Raw genomic sequence first — 17,643 nt, forward strand, 5'->3', positions numbered from 1 at the left:
CTGGTGAGCTTTTGCATTTTGTAATGTTCTTGTTTCTTGCTGTGGCCTTTTTTTTTTCTCCTAGAGATTCTTTAACATTTGTTGTAAAGCTGGTTTGATAACGCTGATCTCTTCTAGGTTTTGGCTATCTGTAAAGTTTTTGCGTTCTCCATCAAATCTGAATGAGAACCTTGCTGGGTAAAGTATTCTTGGCTGCAGGTTTTTCCCTTTATCGCTTTAAATGTATCATGCCACTCGCTTGTGGCCAGCAGAGTTTCCACAGAAAAGTCAGCTGACAGCCTCATAGGAATTTCCTTTCTGTTGTTTCCCCCTTGCCACGTTTAGCATGCTCTTTTTATCATTTGAATTGGTGTGTCTTGATGTGCTCCTTTTTGGGTTAGTGCTGCATGGGGCTCTGCTCTTCCTAGACTTGAGTAATTGTTTCCTTTCCAAGGTTAGGGAAGTGTTTAGCTATTGTATCTTCAAATAAATATTTTCTCAAATATTTTCTTCAAATTTTTTCTCCTCCTAGGATCCCTATAATGCGAATATTAGTGCACTCTGTGTTGTCCCAGAGGTCTCTTAAACTGTCCTCACTAGCTGCTGGTTAGCCTATTTAGTCATGAGGCGACAGAACCCTAGGGGGTCTTCTGGGCTAATGCTGGCTCACTGGTGGCTGGAGTCAGGGTCTTGAAAATTCTCAGGCTGTTACCTACCCATTGGCAGAGCCAGTTCCTGGCTGCAGAGCCCAGGGATGCCCAGGCTTCTTTCAAGTTTGGTGGGGGAGAGGGAGGGCACAGTTCCTGACACAGTTGGGTGTAGGGTTCTGGGTACCCCAAAGCTTGTATTGGCCTGCTAGTGGGTAGGGCCAGGGCCCACAGGCTGTGGGATCATAGTTTTCTTGTATCTGGTGTTTGTCCCCTCATGGGTGAGGCTGGTCTAGAAGCTAATTTGGGCTTCCTGCAGAAAAAGGGATGAGTCTGCGTCCTCACCTGTTCAGTTGTCTGGCCTGAGGCGCACTGGCATCTGCAGGCTTTTGAGTGGGGCTGATGACCCAGGATGGCAGCAACAGTATTCACACAGCAGAATGCTCCCCAGGATGGCTGCCACCGGTGTCTGTGTCCCCAGAGTGAGCCAAAGCTGCCGCCCTGCTTTGGCCTTGCAACCCAGTGTATGTGAGATTGTGTGTGGACCCTTTAAGAGAGAGGTCTCTAGTCCTGTGGGACTCCCAGAATCAAGCCCCACTGGCCTTCAAAGACAAATGCTCTGGGGGATTGTCTTCCCAGACCCTCAGGCTGGGGAGTCCAACATGGGGCTCAGAACCCACTCCAGTGAGAGAACCTCTACAGTATAATTATCCTCCAGTTTGTGGGTATGGGATTTGATTATACCCCAAGTTCACCCATCATGCCTCTTTTCATTAGGAGTCCTTCTCTGTGCCTGTAGTTGAAGGTCCTTCCGGTGGGTCCCAGTCTGTTTCCCTGGTGGCGGTGGGTCTGCAGATAGTGGTGATTTTGGTGTGCTCGGGAGAGGAGAGGAGTTCGGGGTCTTTCTACACCACCGTCGGAGTCGCTGTCCTATAAACTGTTGATGCTTATGTGCTCATGGTCTGGTCTCAGCTCCACTCTTAAGTCATCAAGGGAGCAAAACTCAGCTTCTCACTGACGTCTACAAGAAAACCATGCACACTGAGCATTGTCTATGTTGTTATAAATTTACTTAATGGTTAGGAGCGGGGGCAGTCAGATGACACCCTGACTCACCTTCAGCCCTTTCAGTGGTTCTCTTATGCTATTTTTCCTCTTCCATCCCTGGGTCCCTCTCCAGAACCACCCACAGGCCTCTCCCCTTTGACATGCAGAACAGTTCCCAGAACCTATCCCAGATACCATCTGTCCCCGCTGCTCCATCAGGCTGGCTGGTCAGGAATTTTCACAGGGGCAGTCCTTTGACCATCCTAAAGAGAAATTTTCATACAGGCTGCTAAGTGGGAAGGAAAAGACCCTTTACTTTAGCCATCTTGTTTTGCGTGGCCCTCTCCCACACCACCTAATAATTACAGCTGCCATTTTTTGAGTGCTCACTAGTTACAGATCCTTGTGCTAAGTAGGCACATTCAGGTTCACAGCCATTCATCACTTAACCTGGAGAAGCTAAAGGTTTGGCCGAGTCACTCAGCTAGAGAGTGACAGGGCTGGGATTTGAACCCAGGGTGCTTTAGCCAGGAGCCCCATTAACCTTCTGCTAACTGCATTCACAGGCCCAAATGGTGGTACCCACTGAGGCACAACCCCAGCACTTGGACACAGGACGGTCTTGAGCTGAACCTTAGAGGACACTTCTTACTGATGAGGATCATTTCCCCGCCCCCCAAAGGCCCCCAGGAACAGCACACTGGCTTCCCCCATTCCCACTCCCATCTCCCACAGCTAGGTTAGGTGCAGCATCCCAGGCTTGGGGAGACCCTGATGATCTCTGACAGCTTAGACACCACATCTGCCCACCCATCACCCAGCTGAGCATCACCCACGCCACTGCTGATGTGGACTCACAGATTAGGGAACTCGAGTGAAAGGCCAGCTCCGATGCAGCATCAGAAGGACCCTGCAACCTTCCCCAGGCCTCTGGGCAAGATGGAGAGTGACCTGGAAAATCAAATGCAGAGATGTGTCCCAAAATATAGGAGTCTTGTTTGAGGCAGAGTAGAATCTATTAGTTTGAGAAATTGGTCTGGAAATCTTATTAAAAGAGACAAATCATCCCACATTCTCTCCAGACTGAGAATATTGGAGATAATAGACTTTCCTTGACACTTCAGACCCATGGAGCTCATGTCAGGATCACAGCCAACCTCTGGCAAGGCACAATTCAAAGCAGGTAATAAAGGCAATTATTTTTTTTTAAATTGGCAGTTCTGATTAATTCTGATTTCTCCGGCCAGCCACAGACTTATCTGTACCGGTCCCTCGTTACTGTGAAGGTTGAGGGCATAAGAGCCAATGGCAAAGAGAAATGAAGTTCAAGCTGTGGATTTGTCATTACTGTACAGCCCAGCAGATGACTGTCCAGCCACAAAGGCCACTGTGTCCAGCACTTTCCACCTACACACACGCACCCTTTCTCAGTATTATTAATTAGCAGCCAGTGGGGACGCCAGGAAAGCCAGGCACCATTGCATCATGAAACTTAATCTTGCTTACCTTTGCCATTTAAGACAGGTGATAAGAGGAAGACTTCTTCAAATCTGTACATTAGCTATGATCATTACTGTTATTTTTGTTGAACACTGCAAGGTTCGAGAATGACATGAATCACTGGAATGTGGTGGGTGCTGGCACCCTGCTAAGGGCTTTCTTCCCACGTGTTTTCTCTTTATCCTGAAAGCAACCCTACAGGACAAGGGTTGCCAATGTTCTCTGCAGAAACAGGAAATACTTTAGGTTTTGCAGGCTCTGTGGTTAAATCTACCATTAGAGCTTGAAAGAAACCATAGAAAATATGTAAATGGAGAATATACCTGAACTTCCTTTACAGATTCAGACAGCTGGCCGGGTTTGGCTAGTGGGCCATGGTGTGCGTGAACAAAGGGTATTCCTAAGCTGGAGTCTGGGCCCCACAGCTGGGAGACATGTTCTTCTCCTCTCCCCCCACCCCCCGCCCCACTCATTCATGCTGGCTCTAGTTCTGGAGGAAGGACAGAATCAAACAAGGTTTTGCATGTGATGCCCAGGGTGAGTTGGCTGTTAGCAAAAGAAACACTGATCACTTTCAGGAAATGCCTGCCTCCGTGGTGGCTGTGAGGAGACCACCAGATTGCTGGGGTTGCTGTGGGTTCCCTCTGTCCATTTAGCTCCTCATCTGCAAGCTCAGCCGAGGCAGACCCCACTGAGACTCCTGCATCTCCAAACCTTTAATGCATCTTTGAGTCTCAGCTACATCTTCTGGGCAGTCCTCAGATGAAAAGGCTTTCTAAAACATGGCCTCTTCGTCCATGCTGGGGTGGTCCCCGCAAGCCTGCAGCCCAACCTTAGCTCTCCTCTGTGCCCTGGACAGTGTCCATCTCTGATCACACCTGGGAGTTGCTATAGGCATCTCAACCAGGATTTGAGGGATCAGGCTTTGCCTTTCTCTGAGCCACATCCCCTGCCACCAACCTTAACATTCTTTCCTGAACTAAAGTCATCCAGTGAGTCAACAGAGACAGGGGCATCAAGTGTCTGTCTCTTACTCTTGATGACACTACAGACTTAAGAGACAATTTAGGATCTTAGACCAGACTCTCTCAGTCTCTGCACTATGAGACTTGGAGCCAGATTCCTCTCCAGAACACCATCACAGACACTAGAGGGTATTTAGTGGCATCCTGACCTCTACTCATTAGATGGACATTTTCCCCTGGGTGACAAAGCAACCTCTGCTGAGAAGCGTCATCTTGGGGTGAGAAGCAACAACTGCTCTTTGCTCCCTGCTGCAGGTTCTAATTTCCAATTCCCCCCAAAAGGAAAAACAGCAGCCAAGCTCCCTCAGCACCACAGTACCACGTTACATTAGCTCTTGGTGCGAGGTAAGCATCATTAGCCCCATTTTACATACAGGAAAACTGTGTCACACAGCTAGTAAGCAGCAGAGACTGGACTTGGACCCAAGCCTGTCTGATGTCAAAACCTACATATATATTTAAATCTACTCATGATCTGATGATGAAATGAACGCTCTGAAGGTTTTCCTAGAATGGAGAGAAGTTGTAGCTGCTCTTCCCTCAGTGTTCTAATCCTGACAGCAGCGTGTCAAGGTAGCCTATATCCTCCCCATTTTACAGATGGGGAAAACCGAGGCCCAGCAAGCCTAACAGATGGTTTGAAATCAGCACAGCAAAGATGTTTAAGCCCAGTGTTTCTGTGTTCAGAGCTCTGACTTTTCAAACCTGCCCCCCCAACCCCCCCCCAAAAAAATGGTGGCTGTTGCCCAGTGGGAAAGCTGAACCTGATTTCCTACACAGTACTCTACCTTTCTAGCCAGCATGTCCCGCAGGCTCGGGGATAAGTGAAACCGACACCCTGCCCCAATCCATGTCCTTGGCCTCTTTCTGTGAGCCCTCTCCTTGCCTCAGCTCTGCATGCAGTACTGGCCTGAGAAGACGTCGGGGTGCTACGGGCCCATCCAGGTGGAGTTCGTCTCGGCAGACATCGATGAAGACATCATCCACAGGATATTCCGCATCTGTAACATGGCTCGGGTGAGTGTCCGGCCACTGCTGCGTCCTGGGCTCCTCCTTCTGAAACAGATGGATGCTGCTGGGGAGGACCCTGCCGAAGTCAGTGCTATGCCTTCCTCCCCCTCGTCCTCAGGGAAGTGATGCCTCTGCCAGTTCCAGCTCCAGACCCAGCAGTGGTTCCCACACACAGAGCCACACAGGGGGCATCCGGCCAGCCATCTGCCTGTTCCCTGACACGCTGGCTGCTGTGTAGACAAAACTTCTCAGAGCACTGTGCTTCCCTGCCGTGCCGCGCGGCATGGGCATGAGTTAATGCAGCCTTTGAGTGGGTCCAGTAAGCTTTGGGCTAGCTGGGAAGTAAGTTGGGAAACAAGTTTCTTTCATGAGGAATTTCACTGCTGGGTGAAGGAGTTATTGGGCGGGAGGGAAGAGCTGAGGGGCTAAAGTGACCGTGGTCTTTACTAGAGGCTCAGGGTGAAGAGAATTCAGTTCCTGTCCTCTCAGAATTCACTCACGGGAAAGCAAACTGTGTTTTGGCAGATGAACAGCAAGGAGAGAGAAGAGACCCGCCCACTATTCAGGGAGGCTTTCCTAGCAAAAGGGACACTTGAGCTGGGTTTTGAAGACCGCATAGAAGTTTTTCAGGTAGAAGAGGGACGCAGGGCAGCCGGAACAGGAGGATCAGTGCACAGAGGCAGGCGTGGGGCTGGCGTGTGGCTCTCACCGTGAGGACGTTACGGCTTAGACCCCGTTTACCCCATCTGTCACTGCAGTGCTGCAGCCCCAGCAGACCACCCTGACAGCCTCTCTGTTCTCAGCCCCAGGACGGGTACCGTATAGTCCAGCACCTCCAGTACATCGGCTGGCCCGCCTACCGGGACACGCCCCCCTCCAAGCGCTCTCTGCTCAAGGTGGTCCGACGGCTGGAGAAGTGGCAGGAGCAGTGCGACGGGCGGGAGGGCCGCGCTGTGGTCCACTGCCTGTGAGTACGACGGGGAGGGCTCCGGGGCAAGGGGGCGGTGGGCAACAGGACACCCTTGGTGCCGCCAGCCACAAACGCCGTCTTAGGCGTCCCGGGCTATACCACGCCCTTGTGGGCCATTCAAGGCATTACAGTCCTTCCGTGGACTAGGGGTGCAGCCATAAAGCTATCTGTGGGACGTCCTACTCACAGGCATTCCCTTTGCTCCTTAGAATTTAAAAGGGTTTGGGGAGAAGTGATACGAGGGCCTCATTCTTTAAAAAGGAAGTTGAATCAAGATCTTCCCCATTGCAGAACAGTATTTCTGGAGCAGGTGGAGTCAGTAATAACATCTTGCCCCAGAATTGAGTTCAGTTGTTTAAAAACCAGGAACTCGTTCAAACAGGCAGTGCACACCTGGAGCGCTTAAGGGAGAAGTGTGAGGCAGGGGAGGTCCCTGCCCACTCTCGCCTGTGGGATTGTTTCTTAGCCTGCTTATTTTGCAGGAGTACCTTTTTATTCATGTCTTCCCTCACCAAGGTAACCAGCAGTTTGAGCTGTAGGAAGGCACAGGGGTGTCCTCCTGTCCACAGGGACCTTGGCATCATCCTTGGAGGGCAGAGACGCCGAAACAGACCCCGAAGTACAGGTGCTGGCCAATGAAGGGAGGGCGACTGTCTGCACTTGGAACATCTGGCCGATGAGTGTCCTGTGGATGAAACATCTGGGAGGTTGCCTGAGAGACTTAGTTTCCATCCAGATGTTCTTTAGACACAGACCATTACATGAAATCATTAGTTGCTCTTGGCAACACGCCCAGGAGTTCCAAACCTTGCAGATTCCTAAATAGACTTTCTGTAAAGAGCTGGAGGGGTGTGTCCATGAAGATGACTTACAGGGCCTCAGAGAGAAGGTGCGATGGAGGGATGACCCTGCCAAGAGCCCTGTATCTCTATTTATACATCCCGAGTTACGCAAGATGTCCTGATTGAGAAAACAGAGATGAGGCCTCTCTCTCAGGATCCAGCATCTCACACCCATCCCAGCCCCACCCGAAACCCAGTCTGGCTGACCCGAGGCTCACAGAGCCGTGTCTGGTAGCATTGTCCTTAGTGGATGGGAAGAACTAGAAGCAAAATCACACGCACCCTTCCGTGGTCTTCGCTGGGTGTGCAGGTGGACCCAGAGCATCCTTTTGGCCAAGGAAGCAGGCAGCACATGTCCAGACACTCTTATCTGTCTGCCCTGGGAGTTTGGGTCCATGTGCCATGGCTGATAGTCACATGCTCCTAGAACCAAGGAAACATCAAGCTAAGTGAACTCTCCAAGGCCATCCCCTTTATGATACGAATGAAGAACCTGGGGCTCAGACACAGGAAGTGACGTGCCCAAGGTCAAAGCAGGTTCATGGCACAGATGGGACTCAACTATGGCTTGGGCTTTCCAGCACCACCTTCCCTTGCATTTGCCAGGGCGGGCAGCCACCCCCGCCCCCACTGCCGCAGACATGGCCTTGGGCTCAGCAGGTGCCTGAGGGGTACCCAGGAGTCTGCTCACCTCCTTCCTCTGTGTTTAGGAATGGGGGAGGCCGCAGCGGAACCTTCTGCGCCATCTGCAGTGTGTGTGAGATGATCCAGCAGCAGAACATCATCGACGTGTTCCACATCGTGAAGACATTACGGAACAACAAGGCCAACATGGTGGAGACCCTGGTGAGTGGCCAAGGCTGTCCTCTGAGAGCCAGGGGCTGCTGGTGGTTCCCTGGACCTGAACAAAAGAGCATCCAGAAGGAAAGACAGCGGCCACTGCTTCCTGAGCACCTGCAGGCCCGCCCTCTGCACCCACCTCACCTGCTTCCCTCCCCTCCAGCCTCTCTCCTGCAGAGCAGTCCAGATAGTCCTCTTGGCGCACACTGCTCTGTGTTACTTTCTTTCCACTCCAGAGGGAAGTATCACTCACTCTGATTTAGGGGATGGGATGCTGGGTTAGTAGAATGTGAATTATTGAGTTGACCAGAACATCCATTCAGCTTTTTCCAAAAGATATTGCCCAAATGTTCACTCCAGTTTTTCTGTGCTATGTTTTTGATTCAGTCCTAAACCTATTCTTGGACTTCCCTGGTGGCTCAGATGGTAAAAAGAATCTGCCTGCAATGCAGGAGACATGGGTTCAATCCCTGGGTCAGGAAGATCCCCTGAAGGAGGAAATGGCTACTCACTCCAGTATTCTTGCCTAGAAGATGCCCCAGACAGAGGAGCCTGGCAGGCTATAGTCCATGGGGTTGCAAAGAGTCAGACACAACTGAGCAACTAACACTTACTTTACTTAAACCTATTCTCATTAACTTTTGCTAATAATTACCATATAAAGCATCGAGCTAGGATATCATAAAGGACAGGAAGAAACTTGGTGGCAGAGTTCCAAAGGTTAAGACCTGGTGCAGAGATAGAGACATGCCATACACTGAGAACTTTAACATGAGTCTTTACATCTATGCCAAGTGTGGTCTTAGCGAAAGTGAGGGCCTGCTCCAAGGCCGGTCCACAGGCCAGCAGAAGCATCCTGTGTGAGCCTGGCAGAAATGTAGACCCTTGAGCCCTACTCCAGATTAACTGAATCCGAATCTGTGTGGACATTTTGACTCCACTCTTAGTACAGACATAGGTAACATTCTCCACACTCTGAAGTAAATGCACTTTCCATCTCTCGCTCATCGTCTCTTCTCCTTCTCTGCCTCTCCTCCTCTCAGGACCAGTATAAATTTGTATATGAGGTGGCGCTGGAATATTTAAGCTCCTTCTAGCCCGACGGCTCGGGGAACCTGCCAGAGTCCAGAGGCTGCTGCGGCCAAGCCCCCTTTCTGTGAACGGCAGCGACTGGGCTCAGGGGCAGCACCCTGCCCGACTCCAAGGAGAAGACTGGCGGTCCTGTGGTCCACGGTGGGCTGGCACCTTCCCAGGGTCTCCGGGTGCTGTGGAGGCTGTTACCCCGACAGGCCCCGGCGTCTCTTGCATACCCCACCAGCCACGGGCCCGTGCAGAAGTGCACCCTGAGCAAGGCCGGATTTTTCAGTGCCCAGACCTCTTGCTTTCGCTCTTTTCAGTTTGTGACTCTCGCGGCAAGCCGGCTGTGTAGGTGCGGGTGGCTGTGACTGGGCTCGTGGGGTCACCACTCTGCTGCCCCCATCATCTCCTCCTAGGACCCCTGGCGTTGGACACCCGCTGGTCTGGATCACTGGGACCTCGGATGCTCCCGAGGGCACAGCAGAGGCCCCCACCCTCCTGCCTCACCTGCATGGGGCTCGTCCCAGCGCCACTCTGTACCCCTCCCCCAGCCCGGGGCCTTGACCTTCTGCCATTCCCAGGCCAGCCCCTGTGTCCGTGGCTCTCCTGGATCCAGGTTTCCTTGGCTTGTCTGTGCTCGGTGGGGCAGGGTGGGACTGCAGGGAGCCTGGCTGCCCTCCTCTCTCTGTGAAGAAGGACCACCTCCCGGGGCGGGGCTCCGACTGGCCCTGTGTGTCCTGGGCTGTGAGTCCTCGGGGAGGGATGAACAAGATTGATGATTTTCCAAAGTGTATGTGAAAAGAAACTTTCTTTTGGAGGGTGTAGAGTCTTAGTCTCTGATGTCAAAAACTGGTGGGGAGGGAAGTTCGGTTGTGTAGCTGTAAGACCAATCTCCTGGGCCTGTTATCTCCCTGGCAAGGTCCCCAAAAGGTCCCCCCACCGAGGGACAGCACAGCGGCAGAGCAAGGGGAGTTTCGTTTGGGGCTGACAGATTTGAATGCCTGCCTAGAGCGACCCAGCTGCCATCTCAGAAAGGGTCACTGTGGACCCAATGATACTCCGGTTTAAAACAGACCTCGGGGTTCGGGCCTGGGGATCTTGCCCAAAGTGTGGGTCAGTCGATGACAGGGAGCCGACTTTGACTAAGCATCTACTATATGCCGGACTTGGCATGTTCCACCCCCACCCTACCCTGGGAGCTGTTCACCTGTGATCACCCTGATTTTACAACTGAAGACACTGAGGCATCTTCCTCAGGTTTCCAAAAGGCAGATTATAGTGGTGAGACTTGTACTGTCATCCTTTCATAGCCAAGCAATTATTTTATGGAGGGAAAATGAGGCCAGAAACTTCTGAGCAGCAAACTCCACAAACGGCAATGTAGTTTTTCTGACGCCCGTGTTTCTGGGAAGCTCAGCGTTTCAGATGTGTTTTAGTAACTCATTCCCGGCTCCCCAGGAGAGCTAGTCCCATCTCATACCTTGGCCAGTGAAAACCGCTCCCTGGGCCCTCAGACCCTGAGGTCTGCGAGCCAGGGACACAGTCTCGTCTACCTGGGTCTCTAGCTGGTGCTCTGGTACAGTACCTGGCAGCCCGGGGTGGCCTGGGATCCAGGACGTGCCATCCTGGAAGCTGGTCTGGCCCTAGACAGGGCATGAGCAGCACAGGTTTCCCTCAGAGCTCACTGTATCCTGGGGAAACAGAACCTCAATGCAGCATCAAGTGTTATTCGAGCCTCACGGCCAGGCTTTCTAGAGGAGGTGACATCCCTTCCACCGGGTAGAACAACAAAGAGAAGGAAATTCAGGCCAAGAGAACACGTGCAAAGACACAGAGGTGTGCAGAATCCTTGGGGGTGGGCGAGAGGGCGGGAGGTGAGCCCAGTCGGAGCAGAGCCTGGTGGCGCTGGGGCCAGGGTGGAGGGAGCGGCGAGCCCCACCAGCAGGGCGGACTTGGCACCTGTGGGCAGCACGGGGCCCGGGGAGCTCTGAGTGATGCGCTCAGCTCGGTGTTGAGGAGGCCCCCTCTGGGGCCAGTGGGGCTGCCTCTCTTCCTTTCATCAGACACTGTGAACACATTCCCTTAAGCGTATCCTTTTTAATATCACATCTATTTGTCTGTCTGCTCATTGTTTGTTGCTGGAACAAAATACGCAGTACTTTAAGAGGCCCAGCTTCTGTGAAGAAATCAGGATCTCTGCTATGTCACAGAGCAGGGGGAACCAAGCCAGACCCCAGGGCCCCTGAGGATGGAACACAGCAGGAGCTGCTCCTGTCGGCACAGGTTCCGGGGCTGTCTCGAAGCCCAGGGACCCCAGACTCGATCAGGAAAGAAGCCCCGCCACAAAGCCTGCTCTTCCCTTTCATGGCTCGTGCCCTGGTCCCAGGCCCCCACCCCACTGGGCCTGCCGGCCTCCCCGGCTCCAGCCTGCTGCTCCAGCCAGCACTCCCCAGCCTTCCCCAGCCTTCCAGAAGCCTGTAGCACAGGAAGTCAGCCTGCTCTATACTTCTCCCTCAGATCCGGGGCTCATCTGTGCAAAACAGGAGCCAGGGAGAGGGGTGGTCTCCAATACAAATAAACCCCAGGATTTATTCTGCCCAGGAGGGGGTGAAATTGCTGGCAGATGAAATGACAGTGGCTTCTACCATTTCAAATGGTAGGAATTTAGAATGTGGCTTCCAGGAGAAGGAAGCTTGTGAAAAGCACAGAGCCTCGTGGTTCTCACCTCCTGGATGTGGACCCTGTTTGGAGAAGGTAGAAGGAATTAACGAGAAGCCAGGAACTGTCCCACCTGCGTGCATGTCTGGCCTACACAGCTTCAAGATGTATCCTAGCTGTAACCTAACTCGTCCTCTCCTCCTTTCTGGTGTGAAGGTCCTGGGGCCAGGGGCTCTGAGCCTCCAGACGGTCACAGCGCGCCTCCCTTTGTGGGAATGGAAGGCGTCACCTTGCTTTTCCATCTTCTCTTTGGATGTAGCCCAAGTAGCGGCCTGCCTGCCAGGTATCACCCATCCTGTGCAACCAGCAGACCCTGTGCTGGAGACTGATGTGAGCTCACCCAGTTCTCCAACACCCCTAAGATGTGCTTTCAACTGTCCACATTTTACAGATGAGGAGACTGAGGGGAGAAATCACTTACCCCCCCACCCCAGCATTCCACCACAGCTAGTAAAGGAGGGAGCCAGGGTTTAAATTGGTTCTTTTAACTTCAAAGACAGTCTCTTTCCACTACTGTGTCTCAGATTTTCCCATGACGGGGTGCATGGGGTGGAGGTGGGAGGGACCCTTAAGAGCCAAGACTAGAGTGAAGCAGGCCCAGTGGATCTCGCAAAACCCAAAGCAGACAACAACAAGCTCAAAACTCCAGTTTCATGTTTAACAATTCATATACTATTTGCATTCTTCACTAATTTAGCCTGATTTGACAAGAGTGTACCAATAGTTTTTTAACCACATGTGCCTGATCCCTCATGTGGCTTTGCCCCCCTCCGCTCACTACAATGTCCCTAGGGAGTGACCGCCCAGTCTGAGAGGCACAGTGCCTGGCCACGCTGCTCCCTCCTAAAGCCGATGCCAGACTTAAGCTCAAGTCCAGCTCACCTACTGCCCCTGGTGTGGGGTTTCCCTGACCTCACTGTTGATGGGCTGATCTCAAGTCTCCTTTAGTTGCATACTAGGAAAAAGAAAGCTTTGACATCTACTATAATTACAGACATGCCCATCTGGAATGGCAAAGGCTGAGCCCATAAAACCCTAAAGGGAAAAGAGAAGATAACACTGTCTTTCTCAGCAGACTCCTGAATCCTGGGGCCTCTAGACAGTGGTGCCCTCTGTCCACATGGAATCGTGCAATTGCTAATCTGGCCCAATCTGAGGACACGCTTCACATAAGGGGCTGGAAGCCTCCCTGTACTTCAGCCCTGCAGACTCACTGGGATGTTAGCACACACACGGCCCTGGAGGGGGTGCCACCAGGAAGCGCAGTTTACTATGGCACAGTCTCTCCCTTGGTGAGACATGGGGTTATGGTAGAAAGAGCTCAGTCTTCAGTTCTAATCTAGCCCAGTCATTTCCTGGCTTTAGAATGTTGAACCAACTAATCAGTGGGAAAAGATGTGGAGAGAGAAGCCTCAGACGGGCAGAAGTAGGCAGATTTGGGGATCTTTGGGTAGGAAGACGGGAAGGCAAAGCCAAGACATTAGGACCCAATAGGAATCCTCAGACCCAAGAATGCATAGCGTCTGCTGGGCAAAGTGGTCACCTCTGTGATGCAGTAGAACAGGCAACAGGGAGGGACGGGGCAGAACCACTTGGAACAAGGATGCTGCTTTAGAACAAGTCTCCCTCTGGGAGAAAAGATAATTAATGCTCCCTGTGACTGATCGATTGTGTTCGTTCATCACTGGGTCCCCGCTGTAAGCCAGCTCTTTGGTGTGTGTCCTTTCCGTGATCCAGATTTTCTCAGGACAGTGTGAATACTTGTTGTGTGCAGAGGGGTCAGTCTAGCAAGGATGCTGCAGAGAGAATGAGGCACAGGGAGGAGCAAACAGGAGTGTATCAGGTCATCTTTGCAGGAATAACTGCCCAGCCCAGATCCAGTGACACTGAAGGAGATGGTAGTTCCCCTGAACCTCATTGCCTTAGAACAGGTTGAAGAAAACCACCTTCCTTTAGCCTGCATCTGGCCTCTCCTGGGGCATCAGCAGCAAGCTGAGTCAGGACTAATGCCCTGGAAAACACGGGTGAGCCCGAGGGTAAGATGAGCTCAATGCTAATCCTGAACCATAAAGCCAACACACTGTGCTGGGCCAAGATCCCTGGGGATGGATGGTCAACCTAAGCCGCAGGGAGGAAGATGAGACATGAGTCTCCTGGATGGCCCTGACTTGCCTTCCCCCCGTCATCTAACTAGTCTGAGCTCCTTCTCAGCCAGTGATGCCAGCTCCAAATCACAGCCAGATACGACAGGAAAGTGAGCAATGCGAATCCAGCGGGACAGAACCAGCTGAGACTCAACCTTGTTTCTGGGTCCCCATGCAAGGGTTCCATGTTGGAGCTGTCCACAGAGACATGCCTCACAGTGATAAAATGCAAGCCTTGGCTTCATCTAGCCAGGATCTGCCTTTGAGGAACAGCAAGGAGAGACGTCAGTGGCAGAGAGCAGAGGGGGCTCCAGTGTCTCAGAACCACGGATATGATCCTCAGAAGCACAGAGAGATGTCTAAGCCATATTTGCACACATGCGTGCACTCTTCCGGTTTCCTGGGGACCAGAGGTAGGTTTTCGTGTGACTCTGGCTGGTGTACGATACTTGCATAGATACCATCCCTCCCACCTACCTCCAGAAGAGGTGGAAAGGAGACCATCCCCCCCACCTACCTCCAGAAGAGGTGGGAAGGGTCAGAGAGGCCACACACACCCCCTCAAATCCACCCATGAAAGGTCCCCAGGATGCAGAGTCAGCGCCTATAATGGGAGACCACAGACTTCGCATCCTAGTTATCGAAGAGATTGGGGTAGTCACTGCGGCTGACACAAAGGTGTAGAAGGACTCAGAATGGGCATACTACAGGAAAAGGCTGTTCAGGCTGGGTTACCGTGAACTTCCATAAGTGTCTGAGAGTTGTTCTTAGCAGTGGAATTTGGACCCTGGTTCTTGGTAGAAATGCCCAGAGAATGACAGTCTAGTGTCGTTGGAGTGTAGGACAGAAATGTATCGACATGAAGGTCTGGAGCTCAAGGTAATTAATTTATGGTTCCTCAGTGGGTGGGATGCTTAGAATCAAAGGAGGAAAGGGAATATGAAGCAACCTGTCAAAATTGCAAAACTGAATTTCTGTACACTTACTTCAGTGCCTTTGCATTTGTGAATATAAGTCAGTGGGCCCGTTTTGTGATGTGCCCCTATCTCTCCTGTGGAAGATTAATGGTGTAAGGTGTTCTTTGGACCAAAGCTTCCAGGGCAGTCTGAAGGCTCAGAGAGGCAAGGGGTGACTTCCCAGGTCAGATCAGACTTCTGATGGGTCAGGCAGAATACCAGTACCCACACCCTCCGCAGGCCTGCAGACAGACAGATAAATTCTCATGGTCACTCCCATGAGCGGAACCAGGACCAATGGGTGAAACTTCATAGCTCTAAGAGAAGACCTGCTATCTGCCAGAGAAGCTGAGCTGCCCCATCTTAGGAACTGTCCAGCAAAAGCCAGACATCCTTTTAAAGGGAAGAAGGAGCTTTGCTGAGATGGCCTTTAGGTTTTTTCCCCCCAGATGAGTGAGATGCTACAGAGCTGGGACCTTGCTGGAACGCCTTCCTTCCTGCAGAGCACAAAGCCAAACAGGTTGTGCTCACTTGTGTGAGCTAAAGCCCCCAGTCCCCTGCTGCCCCCCACCCCGCACGGGCCGAGAGGCTGCTCTGGCCACACATCCAGGCTAGGTATAACCAGAGAGAGTATACCCAGAGAGAGCAGCTGCTGTGCCACAGAGCCCATGCCCACCAAGATCTCTGATGAGACCAGTCACAGTGTAGACCCACTGGCCCACAGGGCCATCACTGACAGCAGAATCAGTAACGGTCCAAGCAGGACCCAGAGCAGGGTTTTGCACACCACACACCTTAACTCCAGAGGTGATGTCTACACCCCTCCCCCATACCTGAGACCTGCTAGAGCAGACTGCAAAAGCACAGTGACTCAGCTGACAGATTATCACCATCCCCAGTACATCCCTTTCATTGCCAGACAGACCCTGAACTAGCCCAGGCTAACCCACACTGGTGATCAGACTTGAAAGCACTTTCTACCTTCACTTTCACCCTACATCTCACCAGCCAATGAAAGGCAGAGAGTCGGGGCATCTGCCATTGCCTTGGCTACTGACACCATCGTAGCCCTAGAAGGGCCATCACGGGGTTCCCATCAACTCCGGGGAGACTGACGTTTTCACGTCCACTGGGCACATGATATTGCATGAGACCAAAGTCTCCACACTGTCGGCAGCCTCCTCCGTGAGTCCCAGCGGCCTGCACTTGTACAGTTTGGGTGTTTGATAGATAAAGCACGTATGAGAAGAGAAAACAAAATAAATCAACTTTAAAAAAAGCCAGCACTGTGCTGTCAATGTTTTTTTTTTTTTCCTTTCCAATTCTAGCTTAAAAAAGCAGAAGGTAAATAATGTCAGGTCAATGAATATCAGATATATTTTTTGACTGTACATTACAGTGAAGTGTAATCTTTTTACACCTGCAAGTCCATCTTATTTATTCTTGTAAATGTTCCCTGATGATGTTTGTAATATGGCTGTGTTGAAAATCTATACAATAAAGCTGTGACCCTGAGATTCATGTTTTCCTAACATCTTCGCACTGGTGTCTTCCTGAGGTTGGGTGGGGTAAGACAAGTTGAAGGAGGAGGAAAAAAGCCTATTATGGACTAGATTTTTTTCCGATTAAAAAATTTTAGGCCACACCCTATGGAATGTGAGATCTTAGTTCCCAACCAGGGATTGAACCCATGGCCCCTGCACTGGGAGTGTGGAGTCTTAACCACTGGAACACCAGGGAGATCCCTGGACTGGATTTCTTTAGGTTCATTTAATCATCACATCAATGATGTAGGAAATATGTATTATCCCTTACTTTCAGATGAGAATAGTTGAGGTTCATGAATATTAAGGGATTTCCCAAGATTCCATACTGCACCATAAAAGAGCTGGGTCTTAAATAGATTTTCTCAAGTGGAATCCACAGAATGCTGGCATCAGAATCACACCAGAAGCTTGTTCAACAGACAAATGAAGACCATACAGAATCACAGTTTCGGGAACTGAGTACTAACACGCTGCCTGAGCATATCAGCTAGCTATCGCTGTGTAACATACCACCCAAAACTCGGTAACAGTCTTTCACGGTTGTCGACTGAAGTCTGAGCTAGGCTCAGCTCATCTAATCTCTGCTGGCCCACTCGTATGTCAGCCAAGGCCTCTGCTAGGGGCCAGGCTTGCCCAGGCCACCCTGGCTGGTGCATATCTGCTCCTCATGCCTCACCCTCCTCCTGGGACCAGCAAGTCAGCCTCAGCGTGCGCTTCTCCTGGTGACAGCGGGAGCATGAAAGGGAAAGTCTGCACACCAAGTTGTTCTGAGTCATGTCTGTAACATTCCATTCAACACACTGGCTGCACGGCATACTCAGAATCAAGAGGGAGGGAAAGATGCCCCACCTCTTAACACAGACCTTACTTCTCAATGTTGCGATAAATGTGGAGACTATGTCCCAAACTGTTGGTGCCAGGTGCATGCGTTAAGCCTGTCATCATCTCAGAGTGCGGGCCACAGACCACCCACATCAGTTCACCTGAGAAACTTCTAAACATGCAGGGTCTGACTGAGTAGGTCCAGGATGGGCCCCAGGAATCTGCCTGCTTAGCAAGTGCCCCAGGTGATAGTAATGCCTGCTGAAGTTGGGCGAGCATCTTCAATATACTCTCAGAAGGGGACAGATAGGGGACAAGACAAATCAGATCCCAAACTAGAGTGTGAGACTGCCAGCCTCTGACACACATGATGCAGTGCTCTCTGCTTTCCAGGTGAGCAGAAGGAAGAGCTGCAACCAACCTCTTGTTATTGGCTGGTTCCCTAGTTCTTTATATGTATCCAGACATAAGTACAAGGGGCGTGTGAGCCATAGGGCCAGAGCCCAGGTTCACTTTGC

General features: G+C 51.6%; 1 protein-coding gene across 10 annotated transcripts in view; it reads left to right on the forward strand.

The window, feature by feature from the left end:
• PTPRT (protein tyrosine phosphatase, receptor type T) overlaps window positions 1–16,288 on the forward strand; it is a 1,160,479-nt gene extending 1,144,191 nt beyond the window's left edge. For all 10 annotated transcript variants that reach the window (XM_027558515.1, XM_027558516.1, XM_027558518.1 and 7 more), the window contains 4 exons: window positions 5,090–5,215; window positions 6,013–6,176; window positions 7,732–7,867; window positions 8,905–16,288. In XM_027558515.1, coding sequence (XP_027414316.1) covers window positions 5,090–5,215; window positions 6,013–6,176; window positions 7,732–7,867; window positions 8,905–8,958 — 480 coding nt within the window. In that variant the 3' untranslated portion in view covers window positions 8,959–16,288. The remainder of the gene's footprint in view (window positions 1–5,089; window positions 5,216–6,012; window positions 6,177–7,731; window positions 7,868–8,904) is intronic.
• Window positions 16,289–17,643: the final 1,355 nt, after the last annotated feature.

This window comes from Bos indicus x Bos taurus, chromosome 13 (genome assembly GCF_003369695.1).
Source record: "Bos indicus x Bos taurus breed Angus x Brahman F1 hybrid chromosome 13, Bos_hybrid_MaternalHap_v2.0, whole genome shotgun sequence".
Classification (NCBI taxonomy): Eukaryota; Metazoa; Chordata; class Mammalia; order Artiodactyla; family Bovidae; genus Bos; species Bos indicus x Bos taurus.